The 22031-nt window shown below is 46.8% G+C and overlaps 1 protein-coding gene across 1 annotated transcript; it reads right to left on the bottom strand.

Moving 5' to 3' along the window:
* Positions 1–1467: 1467 nt before the first annotated feature.
* Positions 1468–19328, bottom strand: OASL (2'-5'-oligoadenylate synthetase like). Its single transcript, XM_065903788.1, is given in 7 exon segments — positions 1468–1947; positions 4856–4988; positions 8417–8658; positions 11618–11793; positions 12631–12928; positions 19138–19181; positions 19184–19328. Coding segments are annotated over 7 exon segments (1518 nt in total).
* Positions 19329–22031: the final 2703 nt, after the last annotated feature.

Here is a 22031-nt window from a genome sequence, read left to right as displayed (position 1 = left end):
CAGGGACCAAACTTGCGCCTCCTGCATTGCAGGTTGATTCTTTACTGCTGAGACACCAGGGAAGCCCACATAATATAAAACATACTATTTTAACCATGCTTAACTGTACGCTTCACATTGTTGTGTAGGGGACTTTTTAAAATGCAGATTGTTGAGTCTCACTGAAAACTAGGCAAGTCAGAGTCTCTGAGAGGTGGGAGTCAAGAATCTGTATTCCTTTCAATATCCTAGCGCTTTGTTACTACTCTCAGTATAATCTGTGAACAAGCAGCATCGGCAAACTCCAGAGCCTGTTAGAAATTCATAGTCTTGGTTTCAGCCTAGACCTGAATCAGAACCTGCATTTAAACAGGATCTCCAGGTGATACAGACTTCCCTAGTGGCTTAGCAGCAAAGAACCCGCCTGCCAATGCAGGAGACACGGGTTTGATCCCTGGGTCAGGAAGATCCCCAGGAGAAGGAAATGGGAACCCATTCCAGTATTCTTGCCTGGGAAATCCCATGGACAGAGAAGCCTGGTGGGCTGTAGTCCATGGGGTTGCAAATAGTTGTACTTGACTTAGCAAGTCAACAACACCAGCAACAACAATAGGCTATTACAGAGTATTGAGTCGAGTTCCCCACGCTCTCCAGCAGGTTCTTATTAGTTATCTGTTTTATATGTAGTGTGTAAATGTCAGTCTCAACCTCCCAATTTATCCCTCCCCTTTCCCCCTTCGCCCCTGGGAACCATAAGTTTGTTTTCTACATCCATGACTCTATTTCTGTTTTGTAAATAAGTTGAGGGGATTTTTAAAACTGCATCATCTTCCATCTCCCAGACTTCCCTTATCTCCATCTCACTTTCCACACAGTCCTTACTTTCCAGAGTTGAGAGGCTCATATGCTGAGGCTATAACTCCCAGGACAGCCTTAGCACCTATGGAAATAAATGAAGACCACCCAAAAGAGAACAAATGAAGATTATTTATTCCCAACTCGCTATAGCCAGGGAGTTAGCCACCATCCCTTGCCTTTGGCAGAGACACACCAAGGCAAGGAGGGCAGTGAAACAGCTTTATAGTGGCATAAAGAGAAGGCTTCAGGTATACCCTGATTGGGGTTGTTTGCATGGGAAGCTGGAGGTGGGCTACTTAGAAGCAGAGCATCCTATATGATTGGTCAGGGACCTTGTTTGGCTTTCTTTCATCAGTCCTAAATTGGAAGGGAGGGAATAGAGAATCTAGTAGTTGTTGACCAAATCCCGTTGGTTTCCAGTTAATTGATACTATGGTTTGGCTTCCAGGCTGGTGGCCACAGAGCTTGTGGGTCAGAATTCTGTTGTCGAATATGCTCTGGCCATTGTTGGTTTGCATATCTAGTCTCATATCCCTCATCAAGTTTAGGTGAAATCGATGAGACCTAGATTAAACAGCAAAAACGCACAGGGAGATGTTTCAGGGGAAACTAACTGGGTGGAAATGGAACCTATCCAACTGTCTTTTTGGAGAGGATGAGGGTGGTGCTGTCTCGGACACCATAGCAACTCAAACTGTACTCATCCTGCAGGACTTGGCCTTGGAACTCTAGCTGTTGCTTCTTTCTGAGTGGCCCCTCCCTCACTTCAATCTGACACTTCAGGTCAAGGACTAAGCTGCTGCAGTAAATGGCATAGGCGTGGCTCCCACCGCTGTGATTCTTCACGAAGACCTGCATCTGGGGAGGGAAGGTCTGCAGCAGAGAGACGCGAGTGTCAGAGAAGATACTGTAATCTGCCAAAGAGAAGCTGTTCCTGAGGACCTGTCGCTCCCCACCAGGCTCCTGGAAGGACAGACGCTGTGGGGCCGAGGACTCCAGCTTACGCTGAATCTTCTCTTTAAGCTCCTGTATGGACTCATAAGGGTTCACCTGGATGATGAAATCCACATGACCCCACTGTTCCACTGTCACCTTGATGTCTCGTGCAAACTGGAAGGGAGAGGAGGGAGAGGGGTTAAGTCCACCTTCTGGTGTCTGAGGACAAACGTGCCCTTCAGGGATTTCCCTGGTGGTCCAGTGGTTAAGACTTCACCTTCCAGCACAGGGAGTGTGGTTTTGATCCCTGGTTGGGGAACTAAGATCCCACATGCCTCAGTGATAGAAAAACTGAAAACATAAAACAGAAACAACAGTTGTAACGAATTCAATAAAGACTAAAAAAGTAGCCCACATTAAAAAAAATCTTTAAAGAAAATTATACTGTGTGGACGGACGTTAAAAAAAAAAAAAAAAGTGCCTTTCACCTGTCCTTGTTTTCACAACAGCAGCAGCTGCATTTTGTTTGGTTGCTAAGTCATGTCCGACTCTGCGACCCCATGGATTGAAGCCCACTAGGCTCCTCTGTCCATGGGATTTTCCAGGCAAGAATACTGGAGTAGGTTGCCATTTCATTCTCCAGGGGATCTTCCAGACCCAGGGATTGAACCCAAGTCTCTTGCATTGGCAGGTGAATTCTTTACCGCTGAGCCACCAGGGAAGCCCATTGAAGGGGTACTTCCCTTCCAGGGCCTGGACTGGGCGCCATTCATACTTTCCTTAATGCATTCTATTCTCACAGCAGCTCTATGAGGTTGATTCTGTGATTAGCCCATTTTACAGATGAGGAAATTGTGGTTGAGCAGGATGATGTCATTTATCAACCATCACAAAAGTAGTGAAGAGCAGAGCAGTTATTTGAACTGAGGTCAGTCAGACTCCCAGGTCTGTTTTTCACCATCGGAGGCCACACTCAAGGGCCTGGGAGCCCCAGATGGTTGAAGAGCAACATCTGCAAGGTGCTGGGAGAGGGGGCTGCTGTGTAGACCTCCAGCTGATCCTTTCAAGAAGGGATATAGGTTCAGCACTGCCAAGTCTTCTGGTTTTTCAAGATAAAAATCTTTGCATGATTTAAATTTTTTTTATTTTTAAAGATTATTTTATATTTTGACTGTGATGGGTCTTTATTGCTGCTTGCAGACTTTCTCTAGTTGCAGTGAGCGGGGACTACTCTTCATTGCCATATGCAGACGTCTCATTCTGGGGGCTTCTCTTGTTGTGGAGCACAGGCTCTAGGCACAGGCTTCAACAGTTGCAGCACTGGGGCTCAATATTTGCAGCTCATAGGCTCTAGAGTGCTGGCTCAGTAGTTGTAGCACATGGGCTTAGGTACTCCATGGCATGTGGGGTCTTCCGGGACCAGGGATCAAACCAATATTCTTTGCATTGCAAGGTGAATTCTTAACCATTGGACCACCAGGGAAACCCCATGATAGCTTTTATAATCAGGAAAAATCCAAAGGCACATACTTTTCAGCCCATTGGTGGCCCTTTTACAGCTGGTGGGCCCCCAGTTTGTAGTCTCTGCTCCTCATTAGGGAGACTCGATTCTGCTTCTGCTTTCTGCTATAAGTACCCTTTTGCACACAACTTTAGTCCTTTGCCCCTTACCCCCTACCCTGACCCTCTACCTGAATAGAGGGTACCCTCTACCCTTTTTTTCTGAATGCCTACGTCCTTCCCTGGCTTTTAGGGCCCACCTCAAGCCCTAACTTCTTCAAGCAATCTTCCTTGGTGACTTGAGTGACATTTATTTTCCGATTCCACGGCCCCCAAAAGATCTGGGTATGAATTCTGACTCTGCTGCTTCTTAGCAGTGTGACTTTGGTTAATTAACGCTACCTCTCTAAGCCTCAGTTTTCTCATCTGTAAAGTGGGGATAACAATGCTAACGATAATAATAATACTTGACCTTTCTGCGTTACAGACTTGTCCCTGAAAGAGTGCTTTGCCAGCCGTAAAGCATGATGCCAATAAAATAGATTCCTTTGCTCTTTACCTGCACCATGGGTTTGGCGTTTTTTGTTTTCTGAGTAGTTTCTCTAGTAATTCCATTTCTCATTTTGTGCAAGTTTGTCTCATGGACTTGCTTTCTAAACAAAATTTTTCTAGTAAAATTTCTTAAGTGTAGGGGCTGTGTCTTATTTCTGTGCTAGTGTTGCCCTCGGTCACCCCCCATCAGCCCCAAGCCTGGTACTGGCACAAAACAGCTGATTAGGGACTTCCCTGGTGATACACTGGACGGGGATCTGCTTGTCAGTGAAGGGGACACAGCTCTGACCCCTGGTCCTGGAGGATTCTATGTGCCGTGGAACAACTGAAGCTCATGCGCCACAACTACTGAAACCGGTGCACCATCCAGCCCGTCCTCTGCAGCAAGGAAAACCATCGCAGTGAGACGCCGGTGCACTGCAACGAACAATAGCACCCCCACGCCACAACTACATCAACGAAGACCTAGAGCAATCGAAAAAATAAAAATATAAAAATAAATAAATTACATATCAAGGAAATCAACCAGCTGATTAAATTGACTTGCCTGGGCTCAGCTTATGCGAAGAATAATTGAGCCCAAAGAATCCCAATGACTCTTTGGTGAATTATGAGAAGAGGAAAAAACAGGAAAACAAGAATTTGAAGATAAGGAATCTGAAGCTCAGAGAGCTGAATAATTTCCCCAAATTCACAGAGCTGGTGGGTGGTGTAGCCAGGCCCCAAAGTGATGCTTAAGCCATATTGGCTCCCTCAACACAGAAGTAAATAAGTGAATTGTTGTTTTTAGTCTCCAAGTCCTGTCGGACTCTTTTGCAAGCCCATGGACTGTAACCCACCAGACTTCTCTGTCCATGGGATTTCCCAGGCAAGAATACTGGAGTGGGTTGCCATTTCCTTCTCCAGGGGATCTTGTGGGCCCATGGATCAAACCCGTGTCTCCTGCACTGGCAAGTGGATTCTTTTCCACTGAGCCACCAGTATCTCATTCTGAACTTCTAGCCTCCGGCAGCCAGAGAGGAGACATTACCTTCAGTTTCCAGTTGGGGATGTCATAGCAACAGTACTGTTTCAGGCAACAGCGGGCACTCTGAGCCACTATATCCCATCTGTAGCCTGTCACCACATTGTAGGTGGGGTCAGCCAGATCCAAGATGATGGGCCTGCAACACAGAGAGAGGGAGCCCAGGTTCTTTCTTGCTTGGAAGCCTGAAAGTCAGAAAGAAATCTTCTTGGCAATCATCTGAGCATCTGCTATGTTCAGAGCCCAGGATCGTCAGTCCAAGAGGGTCCACAAATATTGCCAGAGAGTAACAAAATGACGAGGGCTTCCCAGGTGGCTCAGTGATAAGGAATCCACCTGCCAATGCAGGAGACTCAGCAGACCTGGATTCAATCTCTGGGTCAGGAAGATCCCCTGGAGAAGAAAATGGCAACCCACTCCAATATTCTTACCTGGGAAATCAGCTGGACAGAGGAGCCTAGGGGGCTACAGTCTGTGGGGTCACAGAGTCAGACCTGCCTGAGCAACTGAGCAGCAGCAGCAACAGAATGAAGAGGACTCTGTTTCTAAGAATTCCTCAGGACTTCCCTGGTGGTCCAGTGGCTAAGACTGCACTCTCAGTGCAGGGGGCCTGGGTTCCATGCTCAGTCAGGGAACTAGATCTTGCATGCTGCAGGTAAAAGTCCCGCAGGTAGCAACTACGATCGAAGATCCTGACTAAATGCCACAACTAAGTCTCAGTGTGGTCAAAATAAATAAATAAATACTTAAAGTAAATTTCTCTTGGGGAGAGTACTTTAGGTGTTTGTAAGGAATCTTTGAGGTGTACAGAGGTTGAGACCCCCAAAGCCATGATGGAACAAGAATAGCGGTCCCTCAGGCAGACCACACCAGCATGTGGGCCTCTTAGCTTCAGAGCTTTCACTTTGCTGAACAGGCTACATAAATGAGTTCAAACTTAGAGCTTCTGAATTGCTTTGGACGATAACAGTACTACTGGTACCATTTACTGATGTTTCCTGAGGCACGGGGTCAATCTTGAGTAACCTATTTTAATCCCTGCAACAATTCTGTAAGGTATGATGATGACGGTGGTGGTGGTGGTGATGATGATGATGATGATGATGATAATTTCTCCCCACTTTCAGATGAGAAAACTAAGGCACAGACCTCCCTAGGTTCTCCCAACCTGAAGATGGGATTCTGATCCATCTCCTCTGCCTCAACAGAGGGGAGGTTGAGCTTCCTCCAAGCGTCTCTCCTCTAGGTTACTGTTGAATAGGTATTTTAAAGAATATTGGCTTGAAGGGGTCTAATAGATGACTGAGGTTGCGTGGGGGTGACCACAGGTCTTGGATGTCAAGCCCATGATGAAGACCTGGCCCATATGTGGTTTTCTATTTTTGTTTTATTTGACCGAACTGGGTCTTAGTTGTGGTGTGCCAGGTTTTCATTGTGGCATGTAGGATCTTGGCTGCGGTACATGGGATCCTTTTAGTTGTGACTTGTGGGATTTAGTTCCCTGACCAGGGATCAAACCTGGGCTCCCTGCATCGGGAGCATGGAGCATTAACTACTGGGCCACCAGGGAAGTCCCGAAACCTGGCCCTTGTACTCCAGGAGCTTTTGACTTAGGCGGGAGCTGAGACTTTGTCTAAGTGACAGAATGTGTTAGCAGGCTAGTGACATGAACTGGACACTTTAAGCTCCATGCTTTCAACCCCCAGCATCCCTGGCTCCGTCAGGCAGGACCATTTCAGGGAGCCAGGGAGCAGTGCCACTCTGTCCTGTGGATTCGACTCACATGATCCAAGTGACCGACCAGGTGAGCTGGCATGTAGAGCCTCTGCCTAGTAATCAAATTAGTTCCCTCTGGAGTTTGGACCAGAAGTGATGGATGTTCCTCATTACCTTGGAGTAAGAGGGGAGCAGGGCAAGTATGGAGACAGAAACAGAGGCAGTGAGAGGGGAGGGAGCACACGGGCCATGAGAGGGAATGACAGAGAAGGGGAGTCTATACTAGTTTGCCTCAGGTCCCAATGGTTTTCCCAGGTCAATATTCTAAGCATCAATACAATAAATTGTCTTTTCATAAGGAGACCTGGTTACAATTTCTTGTTAAAAAAAACACCTGACACTCACATGAGGGAACAATAAGTATTCTTACGATATTGCTTACAATGACCTAAAGCTTCTAGTATAAAGAATTGTCTCAGGCTGGGTTCTCCCAGAAGCAGAACCTAAGATGAGGATTTGAGTGCAAGTCATTTATTTGGAAGGAGGTGCCAGGAAGCACCACAGAGCAAGTGGGAAAGTGAGACAGGGATGGGAAGGATGCCAATAAAGGATATGTATCAAGGTGATTACCTCTGTGAGCAGCTGGGGGTTGGACTCTGAGAGCTAGTGTAGAACACATGACCCAGAAAGAGTCCCTCCATCTGAGATGGGAGGGAGCTGGGGTATTTACACACCAGCCTCCACCAGTCACTAAGGGAAGCTGAAAACCCACAGGCAACGGGACGCAGGTGCTGACAGTTAGAGGTTGAATCAACCTTCCCTGAAATGGTAAAGGCCCAGGGGATACTAATGGGTATAAGCAGCATGTATTACAATACTGAACATTTAGCTGGCATCTATCATAGGATAGATACAGTGACCCTTTATGTATATTTTCTCTGACTATTCTAAGAGTCCTGCATGGCTGGTGGCAATTACTCCTGTTTTAGGCTTCCCTGGCAGCTCATCAGGAGAGAATCTGCCTGCCAATGGTGGAGATGGGTTTGATCCTGGTATGGGAAGGAAATGGCAAAACACCCCAGTATTCTTGCCTTGGAAATCCAATGGACAGAGGAGCCTGGTGAGCTATAGTTCATCGGGTCACGGAAGAGTTGGACAACAACAACAACTCCTGTTTTCAGATGAGGAATGAAGGCTCACAGAGATGAGAAAATAGCAGAGCTGGGATTTAACTTGGGTCTCCATGGTTCTTTTTAGTTTCTCATGCTGGGAAAAAGCACTGAAATGATCTTCTGAGGGCAAGAGGATTAACATAGAGTGGAGTGATAGCTCGAGGAATAAGGAAAAGGCTTGTAGCCCCTAAGGCCCTGGCGATTTGAAGGGCAATCAGCTCAAGATGTCAACTGTGTCAGGGTGAGATATCCGCTTTTCTACTTAATAAAGTCCACCCAGGCTTCCCTGGTGGCCCAGTGGTTAAGAATCCGCCTTGCAATGCAGGGGACACAGGGTCAATCCCTGGCCCAGGAAAATTCTACATGCAATGAAGCCCACAGTAGCCACAAGTACTGAAGCCCGTGCACCCTAGAGCCAGTACTCCACAACTAAGAGAAGCCACTGCAGTGAGAAGCCTTCGAACCACAGCTAGAGGGTAGCCCCCACTCGCTGCAAGTAGGAAAAGCCCATGTGCAACAAAACTTGCCACAGCCAAACAGTAAAATAAATAAATCTTTAAATATGTATATTATATATAGTGATTTTATATATAAAATAAAGCCCACCCAGGAAACTCAATACCACCTTCCCCTTAATTCTCTTTCTCTGAGATGTGGCTGGCATGCGGCAATCCAGTACCTCTTCGCTTTGAGCTGGTTTCTGACAAAGTCCTCAATGATTGGGCTCTGCAACGTGTAGTACTTGGTCCAGGAGATGCAGAGGCGCTGATACTCTATGAGCAGCTGCAGCACTGTGGCCAGGCTTTTGTCCAACCTGAAACGCTCGCTCTCCTTAGTACCTGTTTCCCAGGCATTGATGGTCAGTAGCTCAAGGGCATACACTGGGGCCAGCTCTGCCCTAGGGCACGGGGCTTTCACATACTGTTGAAAGACATGGGAAGAGAGAGAGAGACCCCAGGATTCCTTAGAAGGATGACATTGGACCCGAAACTGAAAAAATCCAAGTTCTTGTCCCAGTTTTGCTATCTACCGGCTGCATATTCTTGGCCAAGTCACTTTTCCTCTCTGGCCTTAACTGGGTTTCCCCATCTTAAAATTAAGCAACTGGGTGAGTCCAGTGGGTTTCAAACTGTACTTGACATAACTTCCAGAATGGAATGATGAAGAAGTATCCCAAGGAGTGAGCAGGGACTTTCCTGGTGGTCCAGTGGCTAAGATGCCATGCTCCCAGGTTCCATCCCTGGTCACATGCCACAGTGAAGGTAGAAGATCCCACATGCTGCAACTAACCTGGTGCAGCCAAACAAATAAATACTTAAAAGACAAAAAAGGGAGTTAGCAGATTGGGCTCTGTTACCAGCACCCCAACCAAAATAACTATTTTAATCTATTTGGGCTTCCGGGAGATTTCTTTTAAAGAAAAATCTTCTTAGCTAAAGAGAAAAAAAATGTGTTTGTGTATGTGTTGGGGGACTATGTTATTGCCGCTGTTTAGTTGCTAAGTTGGGTCTGCCTCTTTTCGACCCCGTGGACTGTAGCCTGCCAGGCTCCTCTAGGACTAGATAATAGCTGAGAATCTGTAGTGAACATTGGAGTTGTTTCTCTAACAGTTGTGTCTTTCTTCCCCATTGTTTAGTGGCCATGCTGTTTGGATGTGATTGGCCCAATCCTCACCTCCAGGGTTGGCCCTGACTGGACAGGATCACTAGGATAGACCTATTCCCCCTTGCCAAGTGGTTGGTTCAAGAGATGCCTTGTGATCTAGGCTGGCTCAATTTGAGTCCAATCTAGTTCTTTTGTTCTCTGGTTGAGAGAAGAGAAGTCTAAGTGAATGTGAGGGCAGGAACTGATGTGGCCATTTTGCCACCATGAGGGAAACCAGCTTGGGGACCAAGTTGACATATAATATTGAGAGAAGCTGCTCCAGGTGGCGCTAGTGGTAAAGAACGTGCCTGCCAATGCAGGAGACATAAGAGATGCTGGTTCCATCCCTCAGTTGGAAAGATCCCCTGGAGGAGGAAATGGCAACCCACTCTAGTATTCTTGCTTGGAGAATCCCGTGGACAGAGGAGCCTAGCAGGCTACAGTCCATGGGGTCGCAAAGACTCAGATATGACTGAAGCAACTTGGCACACACGCACACACAAGAGAATTACAGAGAAACAGAGCTGCAGCCTTCACCAAACAGTGCCTGAAGCTCTTTCCACTGTTGTAGGTTTTCACACATGAGCTGATAATTCTCTTTATTGGTTAAGCCAGTTAGAGTTGGTTTTTCTGTTACTCTCAGTTAAAAAAACAAAACGAAAAAAATTAGAATCAATTACCCAGGTTAATGTTCTATTTTTGATGGCTATATGGGGGGGAGGGGGGAAAGTTTTCTTTCTTTATCTCCTACCCTCAATATTGGAGAAGGAAATAGCAACCCACTGCAGTATTCTTGCCTGGAAAATCCCGTGAATGGAGGAGCCTGGTAGGCAACAGTCCATGGGGTCACAGAGTCAGACATGACTGAGCAACTTCACTCATTCACCCTCAGTATATGGCTATACATAGTGCAAACTTAAATGATATATTGTTCCAACTGACATCTCAAAAAAAATTTTTTTAAATTACTTTGTGCATGAGCATGCACAAACTTGGACATCTCTGAGATCAGTGATATTCTTACAGTTAAGACTTGGTGAGATCAAATAAAACCCAGAGAATCTAACTTACACATTCCTTGGCCCCAGTGAATGAATTGGTAAGCATCAAAAAAATACTTTGAATCATGATAGTAAATGACAAGTCCTTGGATGTTACAAAGTCTCTAGATAAAAATGAACTAACAACCTTTTCAGCATAACAGGACTCTAGTTCTGTTTAACATATAATAAGAACTTTGTGTCCTTGATCAACACGTCTTGTAACACTTGGTTAAATAAAAATTTTCAAATAAAAGAAAACATCAAATGAATAATACTGAGTCAAGAAACTTTCAAAAAACCATATGCAGCCAACATCTTGTCTTAGAGGCAGAATCTTTTAGGTTGTTTGCTTTTAGGCTGTGTAGGGGCCGTGGTTCCCTGACCAGGGATGGAACCTGATATCCCTGCAGTGGAAACGTGGAGTCTTAACCACTGGACCTCTGGAGGAGTCCCTTACAGGCAGAGACTTGTACAAAGAAAGGGTTATGGAAGTAAAGCTGGTATGTTTTTCTGTGGACATTGCTAATAAATGTGCATGTCATATTCAGGAAGAAAACACTTTGTACACTTAATCAAACAAACAAAACAAACAGATCATTCTTTTGAGTTCTAGCTCTTCAAATCCACAAAACTTTGGATCATTTCCTGTTTAAGTGACTGACTGGCCAAAAAAACCAATTTCATTCTTGACTTTGGTGTTGCTAATATCTGAAGATACATCACATCTTTGTTTAGGTGATAACTATGTAAGAAAACACTATTTTTCCACCATAAACATACTAACTATAAACAAACTTTCATAGTATCTTGATTTTTAATCTTTAAATACTATTTTTTTCTTTTTTGGTTAAACCGGTCTTTCTAAACTCTGATTCTTAACCAATTTTTTAAAAATAAGAAATCATTTTCTTTTCTTTCTTTCTCATTTTTTGTTTGCTTCTGAGTCTTCCTTTCATAAGCTGACATGACTCTGCTCATTTGGGTATTTGGAAATACCCCTGGTACCATGCAGACATCCTATGTGAAATCTAAACAGTAGCTTGTCATAAAATAGGTAACTAACTAAATTCTCTCCTTCCGCACGGCCACTGCCACTCCTCACAGATTCCCCCTGCTGACAAGTCTGGTTCCTGCCTTTTCTTCCCCTCCCTCCCCCATCTTCTGTTCTTGCCCCCATCAGGCAGCCTCCTCACCTCCAGGTACCAGTGTTTTACCAGTCGCAGGAGGCTCTTCAGCTTGGTTGGCTTGTATTTCACGAAGTTTCTCTGCAGTTCGCTGAAGCATGGGGAGAAATGTCCAAGAATAGGGCAGTCCTCAATTAGTCTCACATAGACCTCTGGGGAGGGCTGAAAGTTGGGAACAGAAGACCCTGAGGAGGCAAAGGGGAGACAGTGAGGGCTTAGAAAGCCCCAGTTGCTAACAAGTCCTCAAGGCTTTTTGTTGTTTAGTCATTAAGTCTTGTCTGACTCCTTGTGACCCCATGGACTGTAGTCCTCCAGGCTCCTCTGTCCATGGAATTTCCCAGGCAAGATTACTGGAGTGAATTGCCATTTCCTCCTCCAGGGGATCTTCCTGATCCCAGGGGTCTAATTTGTGTCTCCTCTATTGGCAGGCGGATTCTTTACCGCTGAGCCAGTGGGGAAGCTCTCAGAGGAGAGACTGCTAATTCATTTGAGTATCTCTCCAGGGAAGCCTGGAACTACATAGCCTGAGAGACTAAAGGTTTGCCTTCTTGACTGTCCTTCTGGAGAATGAAAAGTGAGTTTTGCAGAAACAAACTCACAGATATAGAGAACAGACCTGTGGTTGCCAAAGGGGGAGACGGATAGGTGGGGTAGGGATAGATTGGAAATTTGGGTTTCGCCGATGCAAACTATTATATATAGCGTGGCGAAACAACCACCCCCAGGGTAGGTGTTCCAGAGTCACCCCGGGGGTTGCTCTAATGCTCTCCCTTCCTTGACTCTCCCTTCCTCTCCAATCTTATATTTATCTGCGTGATTCTTTGATAAATCTGTTTGCCCCATTGAACCACAAGGATAGCCAGAGCTGAGTCAGTCCCAGGCATTTCAGTCGCCCAGCACTCAGCATGGGATGTGGGTTGAATGGGTGCATGCAGGTGTCTGCACGTGGCCACAGAGGAGAGGGGAGGGAGCTGCGGGTCCTCCCCCTGGGGAGGGCAGGCGTGTGAGTCAGGTGGACTTACCCTTGCTCAGGACTCTGTAGGCCAGCATGATGGTGAAAGTGACTTGCTCTTCCACCTCCCAGGTCTGAATGGTGAAGGCGACAGCAGAGGTGACTCCATGGACCAGCCTCAGGTTCTGGGGCTGGAGGTGTAGCAGATCCGGGCAATCCATGAGCTTTTCATAGAGCATGCTCAGAACATGCTTGTGGTGATTGTAGTTGCTGGCTTCCTTCTGGAAGCTGCTAAAACCGATCAGGAACATCACCAGCTCCACTTCTGCAAGGTTCCTGAGCGCCGTGCCATTCCCGAAGGAGCCCGCCTGAGGAACAGAGTCCCATCACCCCAGTGCCACTTCCAGGACCAGGGAATCCCTGGGGCTCTTTCAGGGATGATCCTGTTCATCGCTACCCGCCTCACCGATGGGTGGGGAGTACCCACATCACCCCTTTACAGGGGAGGAAAGTGGAGAGGTCAAGACCGCAAGCTGCTCACCCAGGGTCACACAGTGGATGTGTCAAATCCAGGCAGCCAGACTCCACAACCCACGTTTCTTATTTACTCTGCTGCCTTGCTTCTGAGACCCAGCCTTGTCTGCAGAGTGATCCCCCCTCCAAGGAAACCATCATCCTCTACAGGGTGGCAGTTGGAAGATTCTGGGGGGTGCAAGGGGCAGGTCTGAATAATTTTGTGCTCTGTGTGTGTGCGCAAAGTCACTTCAGTTGTGTCTGACCCTTTGCGACCTTGTGGACTGTATAACCCTTCCGGCTTCTCTGTCCATGGGATTCTCCAGGCAAGAATACTGGAGGGGGTTGCCATGCCCTCCTCCAGGGGATCAACCTGTGTCTCTTACCATCTCCTGCACTGGCATAATTTTATGTCATTAAAAAAAGGGTGTGGAGACCTAGGGGCTTCTCAGTTGGTGCTAGTAGTAAAGAATCTGGCTGCCAATGCAGGAGACATGGGTTCCATCCCTGAGTCAGGAAGATTCCCTGGAGAAGGGAGTGGCATCCCACTCCTGTATTCTTGCCTGGAGAATCCTATAGACAGGGGAGCCTGGTGGTCTCCGGTCCATAGTGTCAAGAAGAATCGGACACGACAGAAATGACTTAGCACACACGCGTGCCCTTGGTGATCTAGCTGGCTGGGATGAAAGGAATCGGAGGGAGGTTCAGGATGGAGGGGATATATGTCTACATACGGCTGACTCACTCTGTTGTACAGCAGAAACTAACATAACACTGTAAAGCAACTATACCTCCGCAAAAAAAGAAAAATGTTTTTGAATAAAAAGGGGGCACAGGATTTCTTGGTGGGTTAAGAGCCGTGGGCTGGGGAATGGGGCAGCCTGATCTTGGCCTCTCCTCTCGCCCTTGTCCCTCAGCGGTGAGATCCTCTGAACCCTGTCCCTCATCAGTCATCTCAGAGTAACGATAGCACGTGAATCACTGGGTTATTGGGAGGATTTGGTAAGACTGTGTGTCAAGGGCTTGCCGTGGTGCCAATTACACAGAAAGTCAGCCATATAGCTCTCGTCCTTCTCTTTCTCAAGTTGACTTAGATCACCTCTTCTGCCTGAGTTTCAGCTTCCCCATCTGAACTGAAGGAGACTGAGCTGGATGATTTTGAAGGGGTCCTTTTGATGTTCCGAGATCCTGGACTTGCTCTCCAGTCCTGCTGCCTCTGGTATACAAGGCCCCCAACTCTTTGGCCTTCTCTCTTTCTCACTTGAGAGGTGGAATTGCCACAGATGTATCAGACCTCAGGTGGGTTACCTCTGCTTGTGGGTGGAGTCATTGAACATTGACTATAACCCAGCTGCCACCAGCTGGCCCCTCACTGTGTCCTCACCGGCACCACTGAAAGCCTTTTATACACACAGCCTTTTAATCCTCACTTTCACTAATTGAGGCAGCATGTGTGAGTCTCTGTGTTGTGTCCGAGTCTTTGTGACCCCATGGACTGTTGGCTGCCAGGTTCCTCTGTCCATGAGCCTTTTCAAGCAAGAATACTGGAGCAGGTTGCCATTTTCCATCCCCAGGGGATCGTCCCAACCCAGGAATCAAACCCACGTCTCCTGCGTCTCCTGCATTGCAGGTGGAGTCTTTACCTGCTGAGCCATCAGGGAAGTGCCCAGTTGAAGTGGAGGGACTAGGATAATTATCCCCATTGTACAGAAGAAAAAAAGGAGGCAGTTGGGGGTTAATTGATTTGCCATGGACTCATAGCCAGGAGTCATGGTCGCAGTCAGACAGAGGGTCAGAACACAGGGTGTGGTTCTTCTGCCTCTTTATTTCCAGTGACCCAAGTCTAGGTGCCAGGCCCTACTTCTGTGGAAGAGAAGTCTGCCATCTTTATTTTCCTCTTCCTTTTTTTTTTGGCCTCGCCATGTGGCTTACAGGATTTTAGTTCCCCATCCAGGAATCCAGGAATCAAACCCACACTCCTTGCATTGGAAGCGTGGGAGTCTTAACCACTGGACCTCCAGGGAAGTCCTCCTCTTCCTTTTCCATTTTTCTTTCTCCACCTGCATTCAGAGTCAGCATTTCTGCCCCATGTGAGAGCATTGGGGATGGCACTCTGTGTGCCGATGAAAGCCACAACCCCCTCTGAAGGCTGTGCCCTTCTTACCTTTCCCAGTGGGAAGATACAGGCAGAGAGGGAAGAGCATTCTAGAACAGGCTGCATGACTTGCTTTGGTCCAAACATATTCCAACCCAAGGGTAAGCATTCGCTCACATGGATCAGCACAGCTCACCAGAGTTTCACGGGAGGGAAGAGGGTTTAAAGCCCAAATAAAGTGCTAATTTCTCAATGGCCATTGCTCTTTGGGTGTCTCTATTATTTATTAGTTTCAAGATTGGAGAAGATTGCAGGCAGGATTTGAGGGCTGGGTTAATACCACTTCCTGCCATCAAAACTCACGTTTGAGACATCCTTCCGTCCCACTCACTTGCCCCATGCCATCTGCTTTATTCTCAGAGTTGGTGGGGTGGGGTGGGTTTGGTCTGGGAGGATCTGCATGAGTCATACTGGTGCTCCAGGCCCAGAAGAAAGCTCAAGCAAAAGTTGGTAACAGTGCTTTTGTTTCTGAACATTGACTAATCATTTAGCCTATACCACTCTATTTGGTTGATGAGGAACAGATGATGATGATGGTGTGGGTGCGTGCTCAGTCGCTCAGTTGTGTCCAACTCCTTGCGACTGCATGGACTGTAGCCCACCAGGTTCCTCTGTCCATGGAGATTCTCCAGGCAAGAATACTGGAGTGGGGGCTTTCCCTGATGGCTCAGTGGTAAAGCATCCATCTGCTAATGCAGGAGACACAGGTTCAATTCCTGGTCCAGGAAGATCCCATATGCCACAGAGCAACTAACCCCATGTGCCACAGCTATTGAGCCTGTGCTCTAGAGCCCGGGAGCCGCAGCTACCAAGCCCTCATCCACAACTACTGAAGCTGGTGTGCCCTGGAGCCCGTGCTCTGCAACAAGAGATGACATCACAGTGAGAAAACTGTGCATTGTGATGGAGAGTAGCCCCTGATCTCCACAACCAAAGAAAAACCCCTGCAGCAACGAAGACCTAGAGCACAGCCAAAAATAAATAAATAAAATTATTTAAAAAAAAACCCAATACTGGAGTGGGTTGCCATTTCCTCCTCCAGGGGATCCTCCTGACCCAGAGATGGAATCCAAGTCTCCTGTATTGGCAGGCGGATTCTTCACCACTGAGCCACCTGGGAACCCCTGCCCCCACCCCCGCTATGATGCCGGTGAGGTCATCCCGATTACACGTGAGAAGAGTGAGGCTGAGGGCTTGAGAGACAAGACGGTGACTCTAAGGTCACCCAGCTAGTGAGGGAAGAAGCCAAGAGTCAAACCCACGTCTCGTGTCAAAATGTATGGTTTCTCACTTCTAAATCACATGGCTTCAGGCTCTGGGTGCTGTGGATGAGAGTAGAAAAGTAACATGGGCCTTTGGCTTCTAAATCCTTCCCTGAAGTGATTGCTCCTAAAGGCAGAGCTAGAGCATTGAGCTTCAAGTCAGGAGTCCTAGTGCCAGCCTTGCCTGTACCACCAGCTTGCTGTGTGAACGTGGAAAGTGTCCCAGCCTCTCTGTGCCTCAGTTCCCTTAGTGTTTACAGGAAGGATTGGCTGAGAGCTGTCTGCCTCCAGGACCTTTCAGGTTGGGAAGCTGAAGCTAGTGGATTGAATTAAGAACATGTAGGGTTTCCCTGGTTGTCCAGTGGTTGAGAATCTGCCTTGCTTGTAGGGGACACCGGTTTGACCCCTAGTCCGGGAAGATCCCCTCTGCAGTGGGGCAGCTGAGCCCCTGTGCCGCAGTTGCTGAAGCCCGTGTGCCTGGAGCCTGTGCTCTGCGGCCTGACAGGCCCCTGTGGTTGAGAGGTCCACGCAGCCCAGCCAGAGAAAGCCCTGGTGCAATAACAAGACCCCAGTGCAGCCAAAAATAAAATATATCAATTTCAGAATGTGGAGATTTTTACCTGATGAATGTGGGGGTGCAAGCCACCCCCAGCAAGCTCCCCTGATGGGTAATGAAACTCACGGGGCCATCTGGAGAGAAGACACAGTTTCAGCATACCCATACAGAGGAAGTGGGGTCACAAGGTTTATTACTGACACAAACAGATAACTAATGAGAAACTGCTGTCCGGCTCAGGGAACTCCACTCAGCGCTCTGTGGTGACCTAACTGTGAAGGAAGTGTAAAATGGAGCGGATATATGTACATGGACAACTGCGTCCCTCTGCTGGACTGCGGAAGCTAACACTGTAAAGCGACTATACTCCAATAAAAATTCATTAAAAATTAATTTAAAAAAAACTTATGACTTACAGATCCCAGAAGCAAGGGGACTCAGTGAACTGGGGAAAGAGCAGGCCTTCTCCCCAGGTCACAATTCAGCAGGAGACAGAGCAGAGTAGAAAGCACCTAGTACTTACAAGGTGATTGGGGCAGAGGTTACTAACTTTTCGCAGGCTTAACTTTGAAGTGGTTATTTTATTTTATTTTTTAATTAAAAAAGTCCATCTTGACTCTATATTAAAGAAAAACTTTTTTTTTAAAAATTTTGTTATTTATTTTGGCTGCATTGTGTGGCTTGTGGAATTTCTCTGACCAGGAATCAAATATGTGTCCCCTGCAGTGGAAGTTCAGAGTCTTAACCCCCTGACCACCGGTGAAGCACAGTAACTGGTTATTTTAAAAGGCCCCACCAGGAGAAGCAAAGCGCAAACTTGCACGGTGCCCAAAACTGATCTAAAGGTCCAGACTCTGGACTTTCGGTGTTAGCAGGATCATCAAACTGTAAGGTGCTTAGGCAGCAACTCGGAAAAAGAAAATTGGTTTTTTGTTTTTCCTCATCACACCTCAAAAGTTGTTTTTTCTCATCACACCTTTCTAGTTTTGACCCTCTTGGAGTATTATCCTAGCTAGGACCGGAGGTGACTTCAGAGGAAGCTGCTGAAAGGGTTTGGGGGAAAAAAAGCTCAGTAGGGGCAGCCTAGAGTGGAGTAAGTAAGAATCCCAGCTTCACCACCAGCTGTGTGACCTTTGGTAAGTCCCCTCACCTCCCCGATCTTCCATTTAAAAAGACCAAAAAAAACTTTCCATTATCAAAAATTGTAAACATAAAAATAGAAAGAGAAAACAAAGAACATTTATACCTCCACCCCGTCAGATTCAACAAGTCTAAACTTCTTGCCATGTTTGCTTCATCTAAGCCACTTTAAAGTAATTTACAGGGACTTCCCTGACTGTCCAGTGGTTAAGACATTGCCTTCCAATGCAGGGCCTGCAGGTTCAATCCCTGGTCAAGAACTAAGTCTTGAGACCAAAAAACCAAAACATAAAACAGAAGCAATATTGTAGCAAATTCAAGACTTTAAAAATGGTCCACATCCAAAAATCTTAAAAAATAATAATAATAAAATAAATTACAGACACTAAGGACCATTGTCCAAAAGTACTATAGCATTTGTGTCCAACCAAAGAGAACATTTGCCCCCACAACCACAAAACTATTACACTTCAAAACAAATTACCATATATATACATGTATATATATACATATATAAAATCTAATATTCTGGCCATATTGAAATTTCCCCAATTGTTCCCAAATTATATTCTATGGATGGTCCATTCACACCAAGATTCAACCAGAAGCCTTGTGTTGCATGTCGCCGTTATGGATCTTAAGTCACTGAGTTTGCACTGTGTTCATCTGTAAACTGGGAAGATGAGTGCATACCTCAGAGGATGTACAAATTACAGACAGTACATGTGAAGGGCTTAGGCAAGTGCATCCAAAATGTGCACTACTATTATTAGCTTCCTTACTCAACTTGCTCTGCTCAAGGCAGCAGTGTGTTGGGATGCTGTGTCTTGAGATGTCAGTAGCATAGACTAGGGATAACGAGGCAAGAGGTCCCTAGCATCCTCAGAGACATGGGCCCAAGGGTTGGGTTTGGCCCAGCCCTGGCCGGGACATGGAGGGGACCGGTCTCACCTGGATCACCTTCAGCACCTTCTGGTCCAGTCCATGGTCCCCGGGAAGTGCTGCTTCCTCCGGAACTTCTGCACGGTCCGCACTGCCTTCACCACGCCTTCTTTCCACTCCTTGATGTTATGCTGGCACTGAGCCACAAAGGAGTTCAAACTAGAAGCTGGGGTGTTAAACAGCTCCAGGGGTACTGCCATCTCTGTCTTGAGGGTACCACTGGTGGCCAGGCATACAGCTATGCACTGCCTACCTGCTGGCACACTCACCCTTCTTTAAGGACACTCCTCTCCAGTTCCTTGTGGAATAAAAGACCAGAGTGGAGAGGAAACCAGGGGTGTCCGGCTCCTGGGGACCAGAGCTCCTCTTTATTGAGGCTGTGTACTGCGGCTGGGGCACCCCAGACACTGAGTGATGACGGGAAGGTCAGGTGCCCCCTTAATGGGTGTGGCTTTCAGTCACACTTCCTGCGGCAGGTTTCATGTCTCAACTGTTAGTTTTCCTTTTATAAGTTGCAAACTGACATTGGCTTGAGGATGGCCCTGAAAGAGGCAACTCCCCCAGTTGGATGGTATCCACCAATCCCATCCCCCTACGTTGTCATCCAAAACAGGCTGACAAAGAGCCGGGACTCGCTCTAGGTTGAGCTGAAGCATGGGAATTCTAGGGTCCCCTGTACAAACTCTGGAATTCCAGTCTGCCCTTTGCCAGACTCTTAACCTCTCTAACCTTTACATAAATAATCCTTAAAATGGGTTTAGGAATAATACCTATCCCACAGGGTGTGTGGATTAAGCCTGAGAACATTTAGAAGAGACAGTAGTAAGTAAATGTACATATTAGACTTCCCTGGCAGTCCAGTGGTCGAGACTCTGTGCTTCCAATGCAGATGGCGTGGGTTTGATCCCTAGCTGGGCAACTAGGATTGCACATGCCTCATGGCCAAAAGCAAAAAATAAATGCAAGTATTATTATTCATTTACTATACATCTAGTGAGGCTTCCCAGGTGGCTCAGTGGTAAAGAACCTGCCTGCAAATGCAGGAGACATGGGTTCAATCCCCGAGTTGGGAAGATCCCCTAGAGGAGAAAGTGGCAACCCACTCCAGTATTCATGCCTGGGAAATTCCATGGATGGAGGAGCCTGGTGGGCTACAGTCCATGGGGATCACAAGAGTCAGACACAACTTAACGACTAAACCATCTTCCATTCCACACGTGTGGATAGTGAGGGGTGATGGTATTTGGGAGGTTAGTCTCAAGTAAGGTGGTTAGGGAAGTTCTGTAAAGGAAATACTTGTGCAAAACATGAAGGAGGCATAGAGTGAGCTGTATATACATTGGAGGAAATAATGGGAGAAGGAGCAGCAAGTACAAAGGTCCTGTGGTAGCAGTATGCCTGGTGGGTGTGAAGAATAGCAGTGTGATGGAAATGGGATGATCAAGGGGGAAAGTGGGAGGAGATGAGGCTTGAGTAGTACAGAGTGGGGGGCAAATCGTGTAGGATCTTGAAGACTACTAAGACTCTGGCTTTTACTCTGAATGAAATGGGCTTCCCTGGTGGCTCAGATGCTAAAGAATCTGCCTGCAATGCAGGAGAGCCAGGTATGACACCTGGGTCAGAAAGATCCCCTGGACAAGGGAATGGCTACCCACTCCAGTATTCTTGTCTCGGAAATCTCATGGACAGAGGAGCCTGGCGGGCCACAGTCCATAGGGTGGCCAAGAGTCAGACATGCCCAAGCAACTAGCTTTCACATTGAATGAAATGGAGAACCACGGGGGAGTTCCAAGCAAAAGAGGGACATGGTTGGACTTTGAACAGAATCACATTGGCTCCCGGTGGGAGGATTAGATCAAAAGGGGAGGGTGGAGAGGCGGCAAGAGCAGAGGCAGGAATTCATTAAGAAGTTACTGCAACAGTCCAAACAAGAGATGTGGTGGCTTGGATCAGAATAGTAGCAGTGAAAGGGAGGGAGAAGTGGTATTATTTATTTTTCTTATGGAAAATTTCAAACATAAACCAAAGTATAATATAATGAATGTTTACATGTCACCTTCCACTTCAAGAATTATCAAAATGAAAGTGCAGTTGCTCAGCTGTGTCCGACTCTTCGTGACCCTATGGGCTGTAACCCACCAGGCTCCTCTGTCCATGGGATTTTCCAGGCAAGAATACTGGAATGGGTTGCCATTTCCTTCTCCAGGGGATCTTCCCAACCCAGGGATCGAACTTGGGTCTCCCACATTGAGGGCAGACTTTACCATCTGAGCCACCAGGGAACCCCTTCAACAATTATCAACCTATAGACAACTTTTTATGTTTATTCATGTCTTCTGCCCATTTGTGTGTGTGTGTGTGTGGCCATGTGGCTTACAGGATCTTAATTCCCCAATCAGGAATAGAACCTCTGCAGTAGAAGCACAGAGTCCTAATTGCTGGGCCTCCAGAGAAGTCCCAATCTAGAGACAATCTTTCTTGAATGATGTCCCCATCTCCCCTCTTGTATTATTTGAAAGTGAATTCCAGACATCACAGGAGCTTTCCTGGAGGCTCAGTCAGTAAAGAATCTGCCTGCAATGCAAGAGATGCAGGTTCAATCCCTGGATCGGGAAGATTTCTTGGAGAAGGAAATGGCAATCCACTCCAGTATTCTTGCCAGGAAAATCCCATGGACAGAGGAACTTGGTGGGCCACAGTCCACAAAGTTGGAGAGAGTTGGACACAACTGACTGACTAAGCACACACACACAGCAAAGACATATTTAAAGCCATGAGTCTGGATGACTTCATCAAGGGAGTGAGTATAGAACAAGATGAGGAAAGGACTAAAGACTGAGCCCTGAAACACTTAATAATATTAATAGATTGGAGAAATGCAAGCATCCAGCAAACAAGAATGA

Source organism: Muntiacus reevesi, chromosome 13 (assembly GCF_963930625.1).
Source record: "Muntiacus reevesi chromosome 13, mMunRee1.1, whole genome shotgun sequence".
Lineage (NCBI taxonomy): Eukaryota > Metazoa > Chordata > Mammalia > Artiodactyla > Cervidae > Muntiacus > Muntiacus reevesi.
The sequence above is the reverse complement of the archived record's forward strand: the minus strand, read 5'-3'. Positions and strand labels throughout refer to the sequence as shown.